Consider the following 21,548-nt stretch of genomic DNA (forward strand, 5'->3'; position numbering starts at 1 on the left):
CGGGACTTGGTGGCAGTTATTCCCATTGTGGTTCTGATATCTACGAGCGACCGTTTGAAAGAACCTTGAGACTCCCCCTCATTCATCATGCTCTAACGCATTTCTGGATTTTTCCATCTAAATCTCCCTCTCTCCATTTGTGAGTGCTCAGACAGCCAAAGGGCATCTGTGGAATATTTTATAATTTTCTCTTTCTGTGGGTTGGTCTGTCAGGGCAGAGGAGGCCACTGCCACATTCCACCGCATATTGCCTTGCCTGTTTTCACTATTGTCCACCCTGCTCACACTATTGTCCACCCTGCTCACACTCGGCACACTTACTGACTGCTTAATTTTCTAGGCTGTTCCATTTTGCTGTATCACAACACCAATGTAATAATTTGATCTGTTTTTTTTCAGCGGTATGTATTTGACAGACTGCAATAGTTTTTTCCTGTTACTTCAAGCATGAAAAACAGAAGCACCCTTATTTATTTTTTAATATATTGTGATTTCTAATATTATATAGTTCTTTATACAAGATTATGACAGAGCATGTTCTTAAGCTTAAAAATTGTTTGAGAATTTCATTCATGCATATAATGTATTTTGATGAAATCCACCGCCTATACCCTCCCACCCAACTCTTCCCCTTACCATTCCACCACTTATCCTCCAAAATTCGTAGTTCAAAGTTCACTTTTCCCTCCAAATTCTACACCCCCATCAATCCACTGACTTCATTTAATGCTGCCTGTATGTACATGGGCATAGGACCATCTACTAGACCATAGGTAGCCTCTCAGGGATCTCATCTCTGAAAACAAACAAACCAACAAACAAAACCAAAAACTGGCCTTTCCTTCAGCAGTCATCAATAGTTTCATGCTTCCTTATCCCTGCACTGCTTGTTTGTTTTGAGACAGGATTTCTCTGTGTATCCCCGGCTGTCCTCCAACTCATTTTGTAGATTAGGTTGGCTTCGAGGTGAAAGGTGAGAACCAACTCGTGAAAGTTGACCTCTGACCTCCACATGCTTGCTGTGGCATGCTTACCCATGGCACAACTGGTTCAAGACTTATGGGGAGGTGGTGGTGCAGCCGTGGTGCTGACTCGGTTTTCTGTGGAGCAAAGACACAGAGCAGAGAGCGTTTAGGAGCGGGAAGGAAGGGCGGGAGGCTGAGAAATGAGAGTAATATTTGAATAACGTAGTTGTCATCCAAAACATGGTCCCTGGTGGTCTAGGACACTCGTTCTCAATCCTAGCAGCGTAGTAGAATAATCGGAGAATTTTCAGATGACCCCAGTGCCAAGAGGGAACAGCAGAGATTTTTGTCTTGTCTGTCTGGGCTGAGTCCAGCAGCAGATTTGTATTCCATTCACCAAGGAGCAGGGGGCTGCTGGTGAGCCCTGTGAGTTAAGAATGTAGCCATTCAGTGCACAGAGGGGGAGGAAGAAAAACCACTTTCATTACGGACATTTGGAGCTCTGGTAGCCACCCCTGAGAGGGTTGGGTGTGTGTTTCTCTGAGGCTGGTTGTCCCCCAGAGATTTTCTCAGGAAGACTGAAGATTTGACCAAAACAATCTAGAAAGAGAGAAAAGTGGTTCTTCTGTGTGGCCATAACCCTGAGATTCCAGCCTCACCTACAACATTGCCCTAAAGACCCAGAACTGAGAGGATGGGAACATTCCAGTAGGTCTTACAGATTACAGCATCAGCAGTTGAAAAATACAGTTCCAACTAAATCTCAGTGTGGAGGATTGCTCAGTTTCTGGTAGCTGGGGTAGCTGGGAGCTGCCCCTCCACCTCTCTCAATATACAGTCTTACTATGCAACCCTGGTATTATATATTACAGGCACAACTTTTTTCCTTGGCAGGGGAGAATAGTGTATTAAGGGTTGAACCTGGGACCTAGCACATGACAGGCAAGTAAATTCTCTATTATTAAGCTATAGTCCCAGCACCAAATAAATTAATTCTCTATTGCTATTGCTCTCTTCCTCCATTTCTCTCTCCCACCCTTTCCCCCTCTTCCTCCCTCCCTTATCCTTAGCACCCTTCTTCCTTAGTACCCCTCCTTCTCTGAGGATCAAACCCTGGGCCTCACACATAGGAGCAGGAGCTCTACCACAGAGCCCATCTCCCAGCCTCCTTCTTCCAGCGAAGCAGCCTTGAGGGTAGATGCGCAGATCCAGGGGGTGATTCTGAATATGCTGGAAACTGTAACCCCCGTGGGAAGAAGTGGAACCGTTGGGAGGTGGCCACTTCCAGAAAGCCCTTGATCACAGTTAGACTAAAACACTCAGGCAGGAACGGGCTGGTGGCTTGTCAGAGGAGTGTCTTTGCTTTAAACGTGACCTCACTCTGGTTGCTTGCTCAGTCACACTATGTGACAATTGCTGCCATGTGTGTTATAGTGCCGCGAGCGAGGAGGCCCTCACCAAATGCTGTTGAAACTTTCCGGTTTCTGGAATGTGAGTGGAACAAACTTTGGCCACAGCAAGGGTGAAATAATGAGTTACGGTAAATGAGTTTGGGTCTTGCAGGGTAGTTGAAAGCTTTTTATGAGATAACATTAAACTTGGGTGCCTACGATATAATAGGTGCCCGTGGTGGATAGCGTGTGGTATTACTAGATCCAAACTACTATCTAGTTAGAACATCTGAGGACAGCTAAAACTAACACAGGACCTGCCTACCCTGAAGAGGGGCCCATATCCTTGCAGTGAGTATACACAAGCGTACTGAGGTCTAGAACTCTCCTGAATCTAACCACAGGGCCATAGTAAGTGCTTTTCCCATCATCATTGACAGCCATCAAATGGGGGAGTTCTGACTTGCAGAAGAGCATCCAGTTCTTCAGGACACTGATAGTGGATGTACCGGGTCTTTACCGGCACCCAGATACCCCTCCACTGTGGTGTACCCTGTTATAGCATTCAGCTTCATGTGATGATTCTGACAGTTATAGATCCACACAAGGCTGTGGACTTCTAAAACAAGGCATCCACACTGTTCTCCATGGCATGTAGTCGGCATGTGATGAGCATGTGATCTCAGTGGGAGGGTTCCTATCCTTCTGGATCACTAGGATCACTGGCATTTTAATGGAAGATCTTCAAACAAGAAATTAAAGCCAGTGTTGCATTCTCTTAGACTGGAGGGCAACACTCAATACCTATTGCTATCATTAGAGTTATTAAAATTTATAAACCATTTACAGTTGCAAAATGAGACCAGTACAATGTGTTTCAGGGCGTGGCTCCCAAACTGGTTCTGAGTAGTTTGCTATTGGCTCACGGTGACATACGTAGCGCAATGAGGGTAGATGCTTATGGTTTCTGAGGCATTTGACTGGGTCATAAGACATAGAGCACAGACATAGAACGGACTCCAAGCTAGTCAGGATGCTGTCATATACAGTGACTCACAGTGACATAAGCTACATGTGAGCTGTAACTACAAGACCACACATTGCTCTACAGTGAACCTGGTAAAAACAAAACAAGGCCTCCACAGCCTTAGGGGCAGCTTTGAGATTATTCCTACTTACACAGCTGTGGCAAGAGAAAGAGCCCATGGAACTCCTGGGTGAGGTTTCAGAGTCAGAGTTACGGACTGGCTTTCCACCTGCTTCCTCAGTCCCTTGCTCACAGTGGTGGATTAGAAAGCTAATGGGTAGAACTGGGAGACAGTTGTGTCTTTGTTCATTATGGAAATATAATAAAACTCAGGGGAGTGTCTCTTTGGAGTGAGAAGCACTGTTCCCTAGGACCTGAAACCAGTACCACTCAATCGGGGCCTGTGCTGGGGGGAGATGAAACAAACCCAAACTCCCCTCACCTCACCTATATTCCCTCCCCTCCCCTCCCCTCCCCTCCCCTCCCCTTCCATCCTATCCTTTTCCCTCTCCTCTTTTCTCCTTTCCTGTGTCTTGGTAATAGGGATTGAACCTAGAACCTTGTCCATGCTTGGCAAGTGCTCTACTTCTGAGTTGAGCCTTAGACCTGAGTTTTTTCATATTTGAGCTGGAGAATCAGCAGAAATGGTGTGTGTAGACAGGCCCACTCTCTCACTAGTGTGTGGCATCTATCATGTGTGAAGCATTGCTCTTGTGCTTGAAAGTAGATACAGCCACTAGCTACGCCATTATCTTTGAGAGCTCTCAGTTTAGTGGGAGAAGTAGATGACCACTAATCTGTCATTAATGAGATATAGTGGCCATTGTTTGTTTCATAGTTATAGGAAGTAGAAACATGAATGTGAGCTACAAAATCCCTGTCCTTACGAATATATGTTCTGCTGGTACAATGTGTCATTGAACACATACACATATAACTTCCAAACAAATAAAAGAAAGAGAGGAAGGGCAGAGGCCAGAGGGTGTAGAGGCAAGGCCCGTCTGGGGAATGACATCTGAGCAAAGAGTGGGTCACATGAACGCTTCCTGGGTGACAGGAGATCGACAGGCATGGTGACCAAGAGCAAGTGTGAAATCAGAATCTCCCTCAGACTAGGGTAGTCAGGAAGGATTTTGTCAAAGGGCCGAGAGCAGACCTAGTGCAGAGGAGGACCGAAGGCCAGCCTGACACCAGGGAACCTGGGAAGAGACAGGTTGGGAACACAGGAAAAAGAGGGCTAAAAGGATTTCCTGAGAACAGGGTGGGGAGTGTTTGAGAAGACACTAAAATAAAGAGCCAGGGCCAGCTCCAGACAAGCCCGTGCACAAGGCCAGCTTGTCTTGGACTGCAGCCTGAAGGGAATGGAAACTTCAGGAGGCATTGCAAGTGCTTTTCACTCGTCATGACATGGCCATATTTGCATTTCTCAACATCAGGAATGGAAGGAAGGCTTTCAGGATGGAGGGACACAGAGTCCGAACAGGAGAGGGCAGAAGTCTGGGAGAGAGGGACAGAGCTGAGACAGAAGCAAATCATGGAATCATTAGCGTTCACTTATGAATCTGGTCTTGAGCCGAGAGCCTATGCCTGCTAGGTAGGCACCATACCACTGAGATACATACCAATGAGGTGCTTCTTTTGTGACACCTCTTTTTGGAAGAATCTTACATATGATCTCTGTCAGTTACCCAGAGTCAAAATTGCTTGCTAGGATGTTTAATATTGGTGGAAGAAAATGCCAAATGAACCAATAACCAGCCTGGACAGCCATCAAGAGGAAGGAGAACTGGAACTGGGCCTTACGGACACACTCCGCCAACAGCAGCGCTGGGCATGCTGAAGTCTTTATACAAGTGGACTGGGAAATCAGTCTAGCAGGTTGTGACCGTCATTCTTTAAACTGAATGGAGCAGAATAGAATACAGACTCTAGAGTGTCAAAGTGGATCACAAGCAATATAAGGAATTATATATGTGTGTAGATATTTGAGTCACAACAAAAGTATATTGTTTATTGTAGCTGGTTAAAAATACTTAGAAAACACTGGGATGGAACACTTTTTACATTGCTGAGCATAAGTGACTTCAAATATTCACTATGTAGTGATAGAGACCTCAGGGGAGAGAGGGCTTGGAGATTAAGGTTATCAAAGGTGGCAGGAGCTCAAATTATAGAAGTGGTGAAATGCTATCAAGGACTCCTGCAGCAGGAGTTGGCTGATGACCTTGTTGAGGGCACTTCCGGTAGAGGCAGAACTATGGAAGAGCAGACAGAAACATGGGGAATTGATGATGCTTCCAGCAAGGAAAGGGAAGAAGACAAGAGTCCTTGACTAGATGGGAGGATAATCAAGATGTCTTCCAGAAGCCTGAACCTTGTTCTGCAGAAAGAGACAAGGTATTTTATGAGTTAGAGTCACTAGAATAGGAAGGATTTTCAACTTTTAAAACTGTGAATCCTCCCACCCCACCCCACCTCCACTCCCCCACACCCGTCACCCACCCCACTATCCTCCCCACTCCCCACATCCCCACACTACTCCATCCCACCCCACCCCACTCCTCCACCCCCCGATCCTGTCAACCCATATCTTTTATCTTGTATGAATGGTCAGGGAAGAATTTTCACGGAGACAAAGTTATAGATTTGTGATTAATAACTGTTGGTGTTTATGCAAGTAAGATCTGGACTCATGTTGGAGTTCTGACTAAATTATAGAATCAAAGGCCTAGAGGTAGAAGAAGCTCAAAATAGATGACACACAGATCAAAAGAAAGACTATATACTGGGAACCACCCTGTTCTCTTTAACTTTATTCTGATAACTGAATATCTTGTGCATCATGGATAGATTCCCAAGGCACATATTTGATATCTTCCTTGTTTAAGTGAAAATCAGACTTAAAACCTTTGTTTAATTGTCTGTCTTAGCATACCCCTGAGAGAATTAAGATATATGCATCTTCTTTACATGCGCGCGCGCGCGCACACACACACACACACACACACACACACACACACAGCTTATGAGAAGGTCAGAGGACAACTTTCCTTGGCAGCAAGCGTCTGTACCCACTGCACCATCCTGCCAGCCCAAGGATTTAAACATAGTACTACTGGCCTTATTACTCTAGCTAAGAACACTGTGTTTAAGTTTGTGACCTTGGGGTATAATTATAACATCCCCAAGGGAGATCTCCAGGTATTGTGTAATTATGATGATATCTGGTCTTTTTGGTGGCAAGGGAATTTGTGTGTGAGCAGAAACATTCATAAAGCATCTGTTTCTCTGGAGGTTGAAGAACGCTCAGAACTGCTTCTTAAATAATGCTAACTTCAGACATGAAAATCGTATCCAGAAAAAAGACCTATATAACTCCAGAAAACGAAACACCTTCACCCAAATCAAATATCAAGAGAGGAAAAACACACCCAAAATAAGAGAGCAAAGATCTGAAGAGAGGAGATTGACAACAGCCACTTTCTTAGGCCACTCTAAAAAGGAAATAATTGCCTATGGGAAAAGTTCATCTCTTGCTTTCTAAAATCCTTCCACTGCATTTACTAAAAATCAAAAGCAAACATTTGTGATTCACCAGAATAAAAATATTGCTTCCGTGTATGTATACATATATTATATGGACATATGTATATATACTATAAACGAGAACAACTCTCAGTTTTGCTGAGTTTGTGCTCATTTTTGCTTTCTTTTGGTGTGGAGATGGCTCCCAGGACCTTGCTGGTGTGAGACAAGAGTTTTTGAAGGCTGAATTTTGCCAGCTTAACTAGTCATCTTAATAAGAGGACCCAGTCTAAAAAGAATTACTCTATTCCCAAACATCTTGGCTTAGGCTTGGGAAATCTATAAAGCAGTTGGTGAAGAGTCTGCCGAGATCTGCATGTGAAGGTCTGTGTTTTCAAGCATGAAATGAAGTGTGTGTTTGGGGGTGTAGGGTGGTGGAGTTCACTTCCAACGTCAGTGATGTATGGGCTAGAGAAATATGTGTTTCTAGAGAGAGGGCTCTGTATTAGGTCCATTATCACTTGTCTGTATGAGTGACTCATTAGGGGATGGAAGGCTATGCGACTTACTGGCGATTGTTCCTACCAGGGCTGGAGCGTGGCATCTACATCTTTTGTCCCATTTGAAATAGCAAGTGAAAACTGAGTTAAGCACCAAGGTGGTGGTGGTGGGGGGATTCGCATTCTATGCAGTGAGAAAGAATTGACTCCAGAATTCTTCAGAAAGAACGTTGTGAAAATTTCACGACTTCTTTGAAGCCCTTCTTGAATGACTGACTTCATTGTCCAAAACTTCAGGGCAGGGCGCGGGAATTTCCCACCATTCGCCATGCTTTAGGATCATAACAGCTTCCCAAACAATTACCATAGGGTCTGAGCACCAGGCCAGGGCAGACATGTTGTAGAGCTTCTCCTTCACTAACATTTCGGTGGTTTCTGTTTTGATTTAGATTCTGGTCAGTGCAGTTGGTTAGGACTGGTCTTGAGAACTTGGCAAGGAACCAGCTGTCCGACTGGAGGAGGAGCTCATGCAGGAGGGGATCACTGTTGATTGTTGTGCTCCCGCCATCCCTCCACTTCCTCCTGGCAAGCAGGTGGATTTTGTGAAGACGCTCACCACTTGGCTATGCCGTCAGTGTTTAAGACAGTCAGAAATACCCTACAAGGCAACCATGGGTGGATGATGTAGAGAATGGCCGTTGTCTCTAGGGTCTTATCATGGTGATTCATGTCCTTCATCTCTGATAGATTTGCAGGAAGCTCACCTAGTGCTCAGATGGCCTCTTCGTTCTCCAGAGATCTGGATTTTTGGACTTGATTCTCTTCTGAGAGGAGTTCAAGACCTACCTGAACCACCCTATCATGGGACATTGTTGTGGAATGTTTATTTAGCCAGGCAAAGATGTGTAACACTTGTTTATATTGCAGAATATTACTTTAACTGTGCAAAGGTGTGTTACTTTTGTTTATGCTGCATCTGTTAAACAGCATAAGAATGTAAGAATTAATTCTGTAAAGGTGGGCTGCATTTGTTTCATCTTGTCTTCCTAAGACGCCTGATTGGTCTAATAAAGAGCTGAATGGCCAATAGCTAGGCAGAAGAGGGATAGGCGAGGCTACTTGGCAGAGAGAATAAATAGGAAAAGATGTAGGCTCAAGAAAAGGGAGGAACAAGAAAAGAAGAAGGAGGGAGGATGGAGGAGAGAATGGGACACTTGCCTGGGGGCAAGAAGCCAAGCAGATGCCAGCCAGCCAGACATAGAGAAGCAGTAAAAGCAAGACACACAGAAGTAACAAAGGTAATAAGCCCCAGGCAAAATGGTAGATAAAGAGAAACCGGTTGATTTAAGTTAGAGCTAGTCAGAAACGTGCCTAAGCTAGGCTGAGCATTCAAAACTAAAAATAAGTCTCTGTTATAATTTGGGAGCTGGTTGGTGGCCCCAAAGAAACAGCCTGGTACAGGACACCCTCTCTAAGGTCCTTCCTTTGTGATTCTCAAGGCCTATGGTGTCCTCCCAGTGAACCACAGGCATAGGAGCCTGGGAAAATTCCCTCACATTCTTGCTGGAAAACCCCACATTGGAGAAACAAAGGCATCTTAGAACCTGGGTAGAACCAAGTGCCAGTGGGTGATGCACAGCCTGACCCTCTGACCACCGCTTCGTTTTCTGCCTTACAATGGAGAAGCCCACCTAGACATTTCTCCGGGGGAAACCGCTCAGAGGGAGCTGACGTGATGGCTTCTTTTCTTCTGAGAGCTTCTGGGAACCTTCACCAGCTTGTTTTAACAATCTTAACTGTTGATTACGTCTCTTTGAATGCCTTTGTGATTTCTCTCAGTTGTCCGAACAGAAATGAGTTGTTATGTACAGCAGGAATATGTTAGTGTCTCCCTGTAATTTTATACACACACACACACACACACACACACTTTTCTGTTTATAATTCTGCATCCCACCTCTTCGCCCTCAACCTTATAATAAGCTCATTCATTCGTAATTCTACTTGGTTGCATGATGTTTTTCAAGTAAGCTAGTCAATGCGGCTGCCTTCCTGGGGGGGAAAAAGAGGTTGTTTAGAAATGGCCCTGGGAGGAAAGCTGTCTGAGCTGAGAACACAACAGTAGATTTTAAGCCTAGCTAACCCTGAAACACTTGGGGTCCTGATGGCACTAGCCCCTCACCCTCTGGGCTGTTCAAACCTTTGATTCCCAGCCTAGGGTGAATCAAAGGCGCTTAGTAAGAAAAGGAAAAACCGGTCTGGGAATAATTTCTCAACCGTGGTGATTGCCTGATTGCACAAACATCGCCTCATCAATTTTCTTACCAATCCGACAGAGGAAGTGGCATCCGTGGTGGTCATGGCGTGAATAGGAATGTGTGCTTGGAACCACCGGGTGGGGCCGGCCGAAGGAGAGGGGAGGAGGCATTCCCTGCCATCCTAGAAGACCTTCAGCTCGATCATTTCCCACGATCTTTTACCCTGTGGGAAAGAGCTGACCCAGATTGTGGGAGTCCACAGATTTCGTGCTCCCCAGGACTGCGAAAGAAGCACAGTTCGAATCAGCAGAGCAAGAGACGAGGATACCCGTGTGCAAGACCGCCTCTCCCCTGCCACCCAGACAATCCACGCCAGTCTCCTCTCTGGACAACACAGCCCAGCACTGACCATTCCCCCAGACAGATTCTCCACCTCAGACGACTCTCAAGCCGGGGGCGGTCTCTGGGGTTACAGCACCAGGGTCCTTGGAGGCGTCTTTAAGGCTGTGGTCCCGCCCTCATTGCCCGCCCTCCTCCCTCCTCCCTCCGCCAGGATCCAGCGGCCAGGCTCGCGCGGAGCAGGTGCGGGCCCTCGTATGCGGCTGCCGGGGCCGCGGTGGTAGCGGCGCGGGGCGCTCGCCCGCCCCTTCTCCGGGCCACTCTCGGGCTCCGGCACTCGGGGACATGTCGGTGGTGACTGGCGGCGGCGAGGCGGCCGGCGGGGCCGGCGGCGGCGGTGCGCGCGTCTTCTTCCAGAGCCCCCGTGGTGGCACAGGCGGCAGCCCGGGATCCAGCAGCGGCTCGGGCTCCTCAAGGGAAGATTCGGCGCCAGTGGCCACAGTGGCCGCTGCCGGGCAGGTGCAACAGCAGCAGCGACGTCACCAGCAGGGAAAAGTGACAGTGAAATACGACCGTAAGGAGCTTCGGAAACGGTTGGTGCTGGAGGAATGGATCGTGGAGCAGCTGGGTCAGCTGTATGGCTGCGAGGTACTTGGGCACTGGCCGGGAGGGTTGGGTTCTATTTCGCCCCTCCGTGCCCTCCTCTGACTCCCGCGTGTGCGCTGCTTCGGTTCTTGGGGATCAAACCCCAGAGCAGGTCTCTGCGCGCGATCTCTCTCCCCTGGGTGCTGGGGCGCAGCACTTGGGACACCTCTACTTGGGTTCAGCTGCCTAGTACCCGGAGAGTTGCGGGCTCCCTTGATAGCGTGGGAAGAGGGTTGGGTCTCGAGAAGCCCAGGGTTTTCCTCCGAGTTTTCAGAGCTTGTTTGCACAGCCCTAACTACACCCAGTGGCACTCGGAGTGCCTCGCCTTGCTTGCGCCCTAGTAGAGAGACTGGGGAAATGGGAGCCTTTAATGAGTGCCCTGATCCGGGATAGCCCAGATTTCTGTGGGAATGAAGGGGAAGAACCTTAAGAAACTTATGGAGAGGAGAGGTTCTGGAGATCTCAGAGTCCCCTGGTAGCTCACAACTGTGAAACCAACGCTCTCTCTTTTTCAGCCTCCCACCCCCCCCCCACCCCCCATTCGTGAATCCTCAAGGCTCCTCCCCAAGCTGCTCAGATTGAGCTTTGTTGTAGCTACTTTGCCGTCCCAAGCTGCGTGCTCAGGGTAGCAAAGCTCTTCCCAACAGCTCCCGGTCCCCCACAGTTCAGGGTGCGAGGTCATGCACAGGTCTGACACACATACATTTGATGTAGGGAGAAAAATGACCAAGGCCAAATGATTTCCCGAGAGTCTTTAGCAACAGGGGTTCTCAGTGAAGTGTTCTGCTTCGGTTAGCCTAGTGGAGTTTGGAAGGAATGAAAACAAGCGTGGAGGAGATTAATAATTAAGAATGTGGTTTCCAAGTTAAAGTTAGATTGGCATTCTTGTAACCGGTAGGCTCTTGGGCAAAAATGAAAGCCAGATGAACTCGCTGGCTTTACCAATCCGTGTGGGCCGTCCTGTTTTCACATATTTTATGGCCTATTGTGAACACATATTTTCTTTAGCACTCATATTGCACAAGGCAACAGCATTCTCCATGTTGGCTATTAATGAATGACTGCAATATAATGAAGTTTGACTGTATAAACAATAAGCTTGTAAATATTATTTTTCTGGTCTAGCTCTCACGAAAGCCCATTTAGTTGCTTAAGTAAAAATTGGCAAAATTGGACAAGATCGTGGGTTTTTAAGATAGGGAGTTGGTGAAACTCTTTAAAGAAACAATGTGTTTGATTGAAATGGAGTTCTTGTTGGGTGAATGAATGTGTTCAGTCTGGCCTCTGGAGAGTATAATTAATTTTCTTTTATTTCCTGTTGAGTTTTGTATCCTTTGTTAGATTTGGTGAAGACTTGAGTTACTAGAGGAACTGTTGTGATATTAGCAATGCTTCATTAGAGGTACCCTGGGAAAGAAGAAGCTCTCTACCTGCTTAGCCCAACAAATGATACATTCTGCAAATTCATCAGAGTAATTTGGTGGTGGCTGCTGGTGGTGAAAGTTCGAATGTTCGCTGCATTGAATGTGTACTTCAGACCCATTTTTCAAAGGGATAAATATGACCTTGACTTTTTCTGTGTATCTTTTTCCTTTGGCGCTTTTAGGCCTTCGACCGTAACAAATAACTAGGGTGCGTGTGAAATTCTGTAAGATTTTTTTGCACACATTGCAGTGTGTCCGTATTTCCCTTCAACTCTGTCATTTGTTGGAGGCTGGAGGAACAGAAGTAAACCGGAGAGTGTGAGCAGTTAGAGGGTACTGTAGTGATGGGGACCCTGCTAACTAATAGAGACATATGGGGTACTACACAACTATGGTGGGCCTCTTCCCATCTATTTCTCCACTGAGGGGGCTCTGTTTTGAGTGGGAGTTTCTCACCACTTCCTTGGCTTCATGAATGAGAACCCTGACTTGTAGCTTTGAACCTTATGAATATAAAGACTAGGAATTACAACTGTAATATTTACAATTGGAAATGGTCATATCTTTCGAATGTTTAGTGGCACAGCAAGCCAGTTGGCTAGACTTTGAGCTTCATACCAGCAAGAGGCCTGCATTATCTGCCGAGCTGGGTAGTAAAGAATGCATATTTAATTTTAGAAGGACTTGTACCAGACATATCAGCAGTTAGATGAGTTGTCCTTTTGAGGGTGAGAAATAATTTTCTTTGCAAAGCATAAAACAAAGCATTTGAAGTTAGAAGGAAAGGGAAAGAAGAAACACATAGGCCTGACCGAGATTTTTACATAGAATTTCCAGGAGCCAGGCAACTTTGTTTGGTGATTAGTGGAGTGGACATGTAGAGAGCCCTTGTTTGGTCCTAGGTGCTGTTTTAGCCACTTGGCATGCACCAGTTCATTTCCTGGTCACGGCACTCCTAAGATGAGAGGGCTCTTGCTGTCATTGTCTTGACAAATAAGGAAACAAACTTAGGGAAGGCTAAGAGGCTTGAACAAGCTCACAGAGGTGGGAGTGTCTTGGGAGAGGGGCAGTGTGACCACCATGTAACTATGGGCCCAGCTGTAACCGTACAAAACAGATAACTCACAGAGGTCATGTCATGATGTCTCAATATTGGAAACGCTATGTATTTAAGCTAATAGGTGTGACTGTAAATGTGTTCTACCCATCTACTTTGATAGCTGCATCCGTATAATGAATTAATCGCAAGACTAAGTGTAGAATGTTGAGTTCTCTCATGCCCCAGAGCTCTGAGCTGGAGTAGAATTGAGAAAAATCTTCCCAAGGCCCAGGTGTCTTCTCTTTTGGTGCCCACCCCTGGGACAGTCCTAGCTGGTGGAGGGCATTTGGCCACGTGTACTGCTAGACTTTCCTTCCAACACGTGGGCTGTGGGGGCTCAGACTTGATGGTGGGTGCCCTTACCCACTCCACCATCTCTTCAGTTTTTGTCCGGGATCTGTGTTCATCTTCTTTTCTTCCTGTGCCCATGCCTCTGGCTCATGCCCATCTAGGTGGAGCTTGTTCTTGCTCTGAAAGCTTCTTGACAACAGATGAAGGAATTCTGGTCAATTGGAGCATAAGCTAAAATTATTTCAAGGCCCATTTGGTTTCTTAAGACTTCAGTGAAGAGGCAAGGAAGAAGTGGAGCCCTGGACCAGACCTCTTCTCACCTAGTCCAAGAGACTTGTGTTCATAGATAAACATGGCCATTAAATCCTGTAGTAAGGGGTTATGTGCTTATAGCTCTTTCTTACCTTGTGAGAAAGCTTACACAGTGAAATTTTGAGTTAGGAATTTGATTGTAACAGAACTGTTAGGTTAAATCTGCATCCATATGCAAGGAATTCTGTTTTAAGGCATTTCTTCTATCTTCCAAACTGTTTTTTTAAGAGACTTGAAATCTGGCATAATGTCTACCCTGACAAGTGTTGCAAGACGGCTTACTGGGTAAATCCTGTCATTTTCTTCCAAGCTTTCCCAGCCTCAAGGTAACGTTTGCATTTCTAATTTTGCAATTTGGTTTGCTTTGGAAATTAAAATCTGTTGCTAAGAGCAAATCACAGGGATGGCAGTGTACCTTAGCCATGAACATTCTCCAGCGCTGGCTCATCCTCCACATTTGAGGTCTTTTTGCTTTTTAAAAGTGGTCTTATGACTCATTGACCCCTCCAACATTGGTGTTTCAGGCATATGGAGCCACCTGGGTGCTAGGGATCTGAAATCAGGCCTTCCTGCTTGCTGAGCAAGTGAGCCAACTCCTCAACCTTCAGGTCTTTACTTTTTAGTTGACTGATGGACCTATGATTATTAGTGTTCCAAGATCACACTATTATTGTTTTTTTCCTAATTTGTTATTCGTGTGTGTGTGTGTGTGTGTGTGTGTGTGTGTGTGAGAGAGAGAGAGAGAGAGAGAGAGAGAGAGAGAGAGAGAGAGAGAAAACAGGTGCACATGTGTCATGGCACCCATATGAAGGGTCAATGGACAACTCGCAGGAGTCAATTTTCTGCTTCTACCATGGGTCCTGGGAACTGAATATAGAATATGGGCAGTCAGATTTGAACCACAGCACTTTTGCCCACTGCGTAATCTTGCTGGTCCCATCCTATTATTTTTAAAAATTAAAAAACATCATTACTCGCATAGGTGTGCCAATTGTACAGATTATCATGTTTCACTGTGACCTTTCTGTACTTGTGCAGATCATGTCTTATGGCCCCATGTGGCCTACGGGGCACAGGTGTGTCAGTGGGTTCACTCTTATGTTCAGAAGAGACTTCTCATTTTCTGCATTGTCCTTGTTTTGAGCACACCTCTGCTCGCCAGCATCGAATTAGCCTGCCTTGCTGCATCACTGGTGTCACAGCTGGGAGATAAAGCTGCTACTTAGAACTCAGCCTGTGGGACATGTGCTGAATTCCCACTTCTCAGGTATTTAGGAATGGACTTAAAAGCTTTATTATTTTTTAATCACCATAAAAGCAACCTACAGAGAGTAGCACTAAGGTGTGGAGATCTCTGTAACCTTCATAGGTAGTGGAGAGATGAGCTGAGGGAGGCAGGAAGGCAGTCGGTTCAGCAGGACTCAATAGTTGATGCTGGTTCAAATTCTGTGAGTCTGACCCCAAGCGGTTTATTTTAGGCATATTTAAGCACAGATCAATTTGGCAAAAAATTATAATAGTGATGATTAACTTAATGTCCTATGCACAACAAAGTATACATAAATCTCCTTGAGGAACAAAGTAAGCTAAAACACAGATCAGACATGGCTGCATTGAAACTCTTTGCAAAGTCTGTAAAGACAGGTTCTGTATATTGGCTGAGAAAAATGGGTTTGCAATTTACTGAGAAAAATAAATTTATGTTAAGTGTCTGGAGGAGGCTACAGTGCTAGCTCCAGCCACACAGACATTGCATGGGTCATCAGGCTAGAAAGTTTGTCCACTACAACCTTCCCTGTGGAAAACAGACTTTTCATTCCCTCCCTTGAAGGATCAACCCTGTGTGTAAGGTTCCAGGTTACCATAGTACATGTCTGTAAGACAAAGACCTTCAGACCCTAAGATCAAAAGAATAAATTAAATAGCCAAAAAAAGGCAACCAAAGAAAAACAAAATAATAAAAGCTAAACAAACAAAACAAAAAACCAACACTATGGATAAAAGAATTCTGAATTTCCAATGTAAGAAAAGAAAGCCACACTTAGTCTCCTGCAGGAGGCAAACTCACTGGAGTGTTTTGTGAGTTTGTTTCCAGAGAGATTTAACAGATGGTGGGAAGACTCAGTCTGAACTTGGACATCTAGGGTCCTGGGCTGAATAAAAAGCAGAAAGTGACCGGAATGCCAGCATTCACCTTTCTCTACTCCCTAACTCAGCAGCAGTGAGACCAGACACTTTGTTACTCTGTATTCCCATCACAGTGGACTGTGCCTCCTCAAACTGTGAGACAGAGTAAGCCCTACGTATCTTTTAGTCAAATATTTTGTTGCAGTAGTGGGCAAAGTAAGAAATTGGGGAAAGCGAGGTTAGGAACTTGTACTCTGTGGCTGGATTAACTTGCATTTTTCCTGTTGCCCCTCATTTAGCAATGGTGTATAAGATTAGACAATTCCTTTGATCTCTTGAGTCTCCTTTTTCGCTCCTGTGTGTTGTAGGGATCATACTTGTTGGAAGCCTGCCTGGAGGTAAGAAAGAAAAACAGGGCCACTGGCCAGTCTTACAGACCAGGCAGTGGTGACACGCACCTTTAATCCCAGTAGCCACAATAGTTGCATAGAAACCAGGCAGTGCTGGTCTTTAATCCCAGTGGTGCATGCCTTTAATCTCAGCCCTAGAGACAATTATAAAATGGGAAGAGACAGCTCTCAGGCTCAGTCTCATTCTGAGATTCTTGGAGGCAGGATCACCAGTTTAGACTGAGGTAGAGGTAAGAGCCAGTGGCTGGCTCTTTTGCTTTTCTGATCTTCAGGTTGAACCCCAACTTCTCTCTCTTGAGTTTTTATTATTCATGCTTCACCTGGCTGGCAAAACCTCAAGGATAGTTGGTGTGTGTTTGTTGTTTTTGTTGGCTTTATAACTGGCCACTAACTGTTGGTGACTCTGTGATATGGAGAAAGTGGACTAGGAGTCAGGAAACAAGGTGCTGACATCAATCAAATGCTAAGCTTTGGAGAAGCATATCTGCATCCACTGTAGATAGAAGGATTGTGTGTTGTTTCAGTTGAACATAAGCAAGTATGTTCTAGGGCCTTCCTGATCTTAGATAATTCAGTGGATTTAACTATTTGAAAACAAGAACCATGATACTTTTCATTGTGCTTGTCTCTAGTAGGGCATAGAGAACTTTTAAAGATTTGTTTGGATGAAGGAAAATGGACTAATCCAAAAGTTCTAAGAAAGTCAACTGGCTGGCTTTGTGTGTCAGTTTACACAAACTAGAGGCATCAGAGAGGACAGAGCCTCTGTTGAAGAAATCCCTCCATGAAATCCAGCCGAAAGGCATTTTCTCAATTAGTGATCAATGTGGGGAGGGGAGGGTCCAGTCCATGATTCATGGTGCCATCCCTGGGTTGGTGGTCCTGGGATATATAAGAAAGCAGATCAAGAAAACCATGGGGAGCAAGCCAGTAAGCAGCACTCCTCCCTGGCTTCTATATCAGCTCCTGTCTCTGGGACCCTGCCCTGTTTGAGTTCCTGTCCTGACTTCTTTTGGTGATTGATGAACAGCAATGTCAAAGTGTAAGCCAAACAAACCCTTTGCTCTCCAAGTTGCTTTTGGTCACAGTGTTTCATCACAGTAATAGGAACCCTAAATAAGACAGAAAGTCATGGTGTTTTAGCCTTAGAATTAGCTAGCAATGTTTATTGTAGATGCAGCAAAGAGAGAAAAGTCCATCTATTTTGTTACTGTAACTCATATTTTATCTTGGACCCTTACTGTTGTATTTCGGCATTGTTAAATATATGCCTACTTCATAGCTCCAAACAGCTATATCAAGGTAGCAGTGCCAAATAATGGCCGGGTGCATTTAAATTGAGGGAGTGCATTAGAAAAGCCAACCTTTCATGGGTCTCCAGGCTGCTATCAGGTGACCTTGCCATGATACTCTGCCAGGCCCATCTGTGGTGTGTGTTTGCTTCTGGTGTCTTCTATCCTTGTCTCAGTCTGCACACAACCTGACCTAGCCCCGGAGTGAGGGAAGTGAGTGCCACATTGTTTTGAATTTTATTTTCCGTGCTTTCTCTGCATGGCTTTATTTTATCCCCCTGCTCCCCGTCGCTGCCACTGTCTCTCATTTCCTGCACTTGGGTATTTCAAGCTTTGGCAGATTTTTAAGGCTCTTGTTATCTCCTCCTTTCTCCACTGGTGTCTTCTTAGCTGGTGTCCCAGGGGGCTGCTCCAGGCACATCTCTACACTGACTATGCTCCCTCCGTGTCTGTATTGTCAGAGCCTCTTTTTCCATGCACACTTTCAATCTAACTTGCCTGGATATTGAAATCTTTCTCCTCCGTTTAAAGTAGCTACCACCATTTTGTTTTTCTACCCAAACCAAAGCTTCTCATTTTCTGCCATGTACCCTGGGTACCATCCTATCTTTTTCTTTTCCTTTCTGTTTTTTATTCCCCCCAGGTCTTTCTCCACCCACGAGACATACTTTTTTTCAGCCACAGTAAACTGATGTTAGATCCCACCACCGCTGGACTAAGGACCACCTTCTGTCTTAGTCAAGTGGCTTTGCTTACTACTGACTTTGATTTGGCCTCTAACAGATAGGTAGCTCGTCTGTTCCTTCTGAAGTTCTTCCTTGTCCCCGAGCATCTTAAGCCAGGGCTGCCCCCCTAACATTCATCCTCTCACTCTCATTGATTTCCCGTTCCCAGATCCTTTCTGATTCTGTACAGTGTCTGCCTCCACGATGACACCTCTCGGGGCCCATCTTTAGCCCCTGCTTACCTCCTTTTTTGCCTCTTTCATTTGTGCATAATCTTTCTGGGTGATGTAACTCTCCTACCAGTGCCTCCAGTTGACGCCCGTCTGTTAACAACTTCTAAATCTGTCTTTATTTTTTTTTTAGCCTGAATTCCAGGCATCTGCAAGGCACTTTGAAATGGGCATCTTCCCTAGATGCCTCAAGGGAGGCTCATGGCCTGCTGTCTGTGAGGGCATTGCTTGTGATCTTTCTACAAATTTGCTCTTCTTCCTCAGTTCCCTCTGCGTATCCGTAGGCGTTCCAGGAAAGTATGTGGCATCCTTATCACTGGCATCTCCCTAGCCTGACACACCCAGTAGTCCTGAAGTCCTGTTGGTGCTTGTTGCTCAGATTGGTCATGTCTAGTTTTCCTGACTTCTCCCGCTACTGCTGAAGTCCAGTACCTTACAATTTGTCACGTGCTTCACAGCAAGGGCCACTCATTGCCTTTAAAGGACCAGTACCCCTGCAGCCATCAGCACGCCTGACCACAGCTGCTTCTCCTACTACTGCTTCTGCCATTAATTCATGACCCAGGAGACTCATCCATTTCATTTCTCAGTTCTCTCCATAATTCTTTGGATTGTGTATGTGTGTTGGGCGGGGGATATTGTCTTCCTTCTTCCTTTTATAGTGAAGAAACTGAGATCAGAGGTGTCATTTGTCCTTGTTCAAGGCTGTACTCATTCCTAAGTCACTTAGCCAGGATGCTGCCGTTGCTCCTGACATATGAATGCACAAAGTCCTTACTGATTTCCCATCACTAAAGAGGAACTGAAGAGGCCAAGGTGCAGAGTGCTTGAGCCACAGGCCCTGGTCACAGGTCACAGACCATGGTCCTTGGGACATGGTTTCCTTCCCCTTTACTTCCAGTCCTCTGCCTCTGTGTCATGGTGCTTTGGAAAAGCCAGCTCCAGAAGCTTGGTTGTTTTCTAGAATCTGAATAGATAATTTATATCCCTCTCTCCCATGGCCTCTTAGGATAGAGCAACACAGGGCTCAGAGGTCTATCCTATTCATTTCTCTGGAGTTGTTCACTGCCTGCCTCATACCAGGCTGCTCTTTTCAGGGTCTCCATACAGGACATCAGGGAGTCCGTTCACCAGAATCATACTCCCCACTTCCTTCATGTTACATGTTGCTTTCACCTTGTTTCAAGTAGACACAGGTGGTTTCTCCTCCAAGAAGCCACTCTATCCCATCTTCCCAGGAAGCTGGCTGATAAGCCTTTCTAGGCAACCCTCTCTACTATCCTAAGTCATTCTAGACAGCCCTCTCTACTATCCTAGGCCTTTCTAGGCAGCCCTCTCTACTATCCTAGGCCTTTCTAGGCAGCCCTCTCTACTATCCTATCTCCTGTCCTGCCACAGTTTTGTAAGGGTGGACTCTTGTGCTATCTGTAGCTCCAATGATTCACCTTCCTAGCTGCTCCTAGGTGTTCCTGCTATGGCGTAACCATGTTTCCTTGACACTAATTCCTAGGGTGAAATGTTTACTTCTAAAATGATAGTATTTAGACATGAGGCTTTATAGAGATGATTGTGCTCAATAAGATGATGAGAGTACAGCCCCTTTGGTGGTCTTAGGATTCCTATAGAGGGATGAAGAGAACAGAGTGCTCTCTCTCTCTCTCTCTCTCTCTCTCTCTCTCTCTCTCTCTCCTCTCCTCTCCTCTCCTCTCCTCTCCTCTCCTCTCCTCTCCTCTCCTCTCCTCTCCTCTCCTCTCCTCTCCTCTTCTCTTCTCGTTTACTAGCGCCTCATTACTCTGTCCTAGAAGAGGTCTCCAGAGGGAAGTTGTCGCGCTGACACTCTCTTAGAGTTCTAGCTTCCAACAGCAGGAGAGGTACATGGCTGCTGTCTAGTCCTAGTCTGTGGCCTTGTGCTGTAGAAGTCAGAATAGGTCCCCAAATGTCCCATATCTGACAGTGGAGTAAGAAAGGTTGAAATTGACCCTTCAAAGCAGTGGTGGCATTTCTGGTCTTAGTTGCATACCCTAAATTAACTTCATTGATATCAAGTTGCTGTGCCTGCCTTGAAGCCTACTCTTTCATTGTTGACTTGAAGTCATAGCTCTTTTTGCTTGACTGCAAATTATAACTGTGTGTTCCTTTGAACCTGGGAGCTGAAGGAAGTTGCCCCGAATAAAGCAGAGATTCACAGTGGGAGGGGAGGGGGGATAAAAGTCTTCAGAGGAGGCAATCACAGGTCAGCATTCCTTCCTCTGTCATTTGGAGCTCTGGGTATTCATGAAGACCCTTCCGCATTGGAACACTAATGGTTGGATGGTGCTCTGATGGGGTGAGCATCTGCCTTCTGCAAGGGAGACTCAGAGCGACGGTCTCACTCAAGTCTCCACCAAGCTCAGAATGAAGGCTCTGGTTTCTGATTCCCCTGAAAAGTCCAGGCCAATAAACTCCCACCTCGGTTTTCTTAGTCAGCACTGATGCTTTTGGAGACCTGTTCCAATGAGACAAAGTGTAGACTAGTCTCAAAAGTATTGTTTTCATGATGGAACGGGGAAAATGAAGAAAATGGGACTTTTCTTTTTTGTAGAACTCCTTTAGGGCAAATATGGAATGAACTGTGGAGGACACAGTATTCCTTCCTTTGTTCCTTCCTTCCTTTCTTTTTTCCTTCCTTTCTTCCTCCCTCCCTCCCTTCCTTCCTTCAGAACTACCTCCTTCCCTCTGTCTTTCCTTTCTTCATCCATTCACCAATTCATTCATTCAGGAGATGCTTATATAGATCAAAGGGGAAGGATGGATTTATTACTTTTCTTGTTCCTGTGACCAAATAGCCAAGACACAGCAACTTAAGGAAGGGAGGCTTATAGTTCAGGGGAAACAGTCCATTGTGGAGGGGAAGGGATGGCAGTAGGTGACACCATTGGTGTCAGGAGTATGCAGCTAGAAAACTTTACATCTTTGAACAGGAAGCAAAGGGTGGACAGGAAGTGGAGC

The 21,548-nt window shown here is 45.7% G+C and overlaps 1 protein-coding gene across 1 annotated transcript in view; it reads left to right on the plus strand.

Moving 5' to 3' along the window:
• Window positions 1-9,793: 9,793 nt before the first annotated feature.
• The window catches only part of Ppp1r14c (protein phosphatase 1 regulatory inhibitor subunit 14C), a 93,688-nt gene continuing 81,933 nt past the window's right edge, over window positions 9,794-21,548 (plus strand). The window contains exon 1 of the mRNA XM_048421850.3: window positions 9,794-10,653. Coding sequence (XP_048277807.3) covers window positions 10,351-10,653 — 303 coding nt within the window. The 5' untranslated portion in view covers window positions 9,794-10,350. The remainder of the gene's footprint in view (window positions 10,654-21,548) is intronic.

The sequence above is a fragment of the Myodes glareolus genome, chromosome 1 (genome assembly GCF_982192425.1).
Source record: "Myodes glareolus chromosome 1, mMyoGla1.1, whole genome shotgun sequence".
Classification (NCBI taxonomy): domain Eukaryota; kingdom Metazoa; phylum Chordata; class Mammalia; order Rodentia; family Cricetidae; genus Myodes; species Myodes glareolus.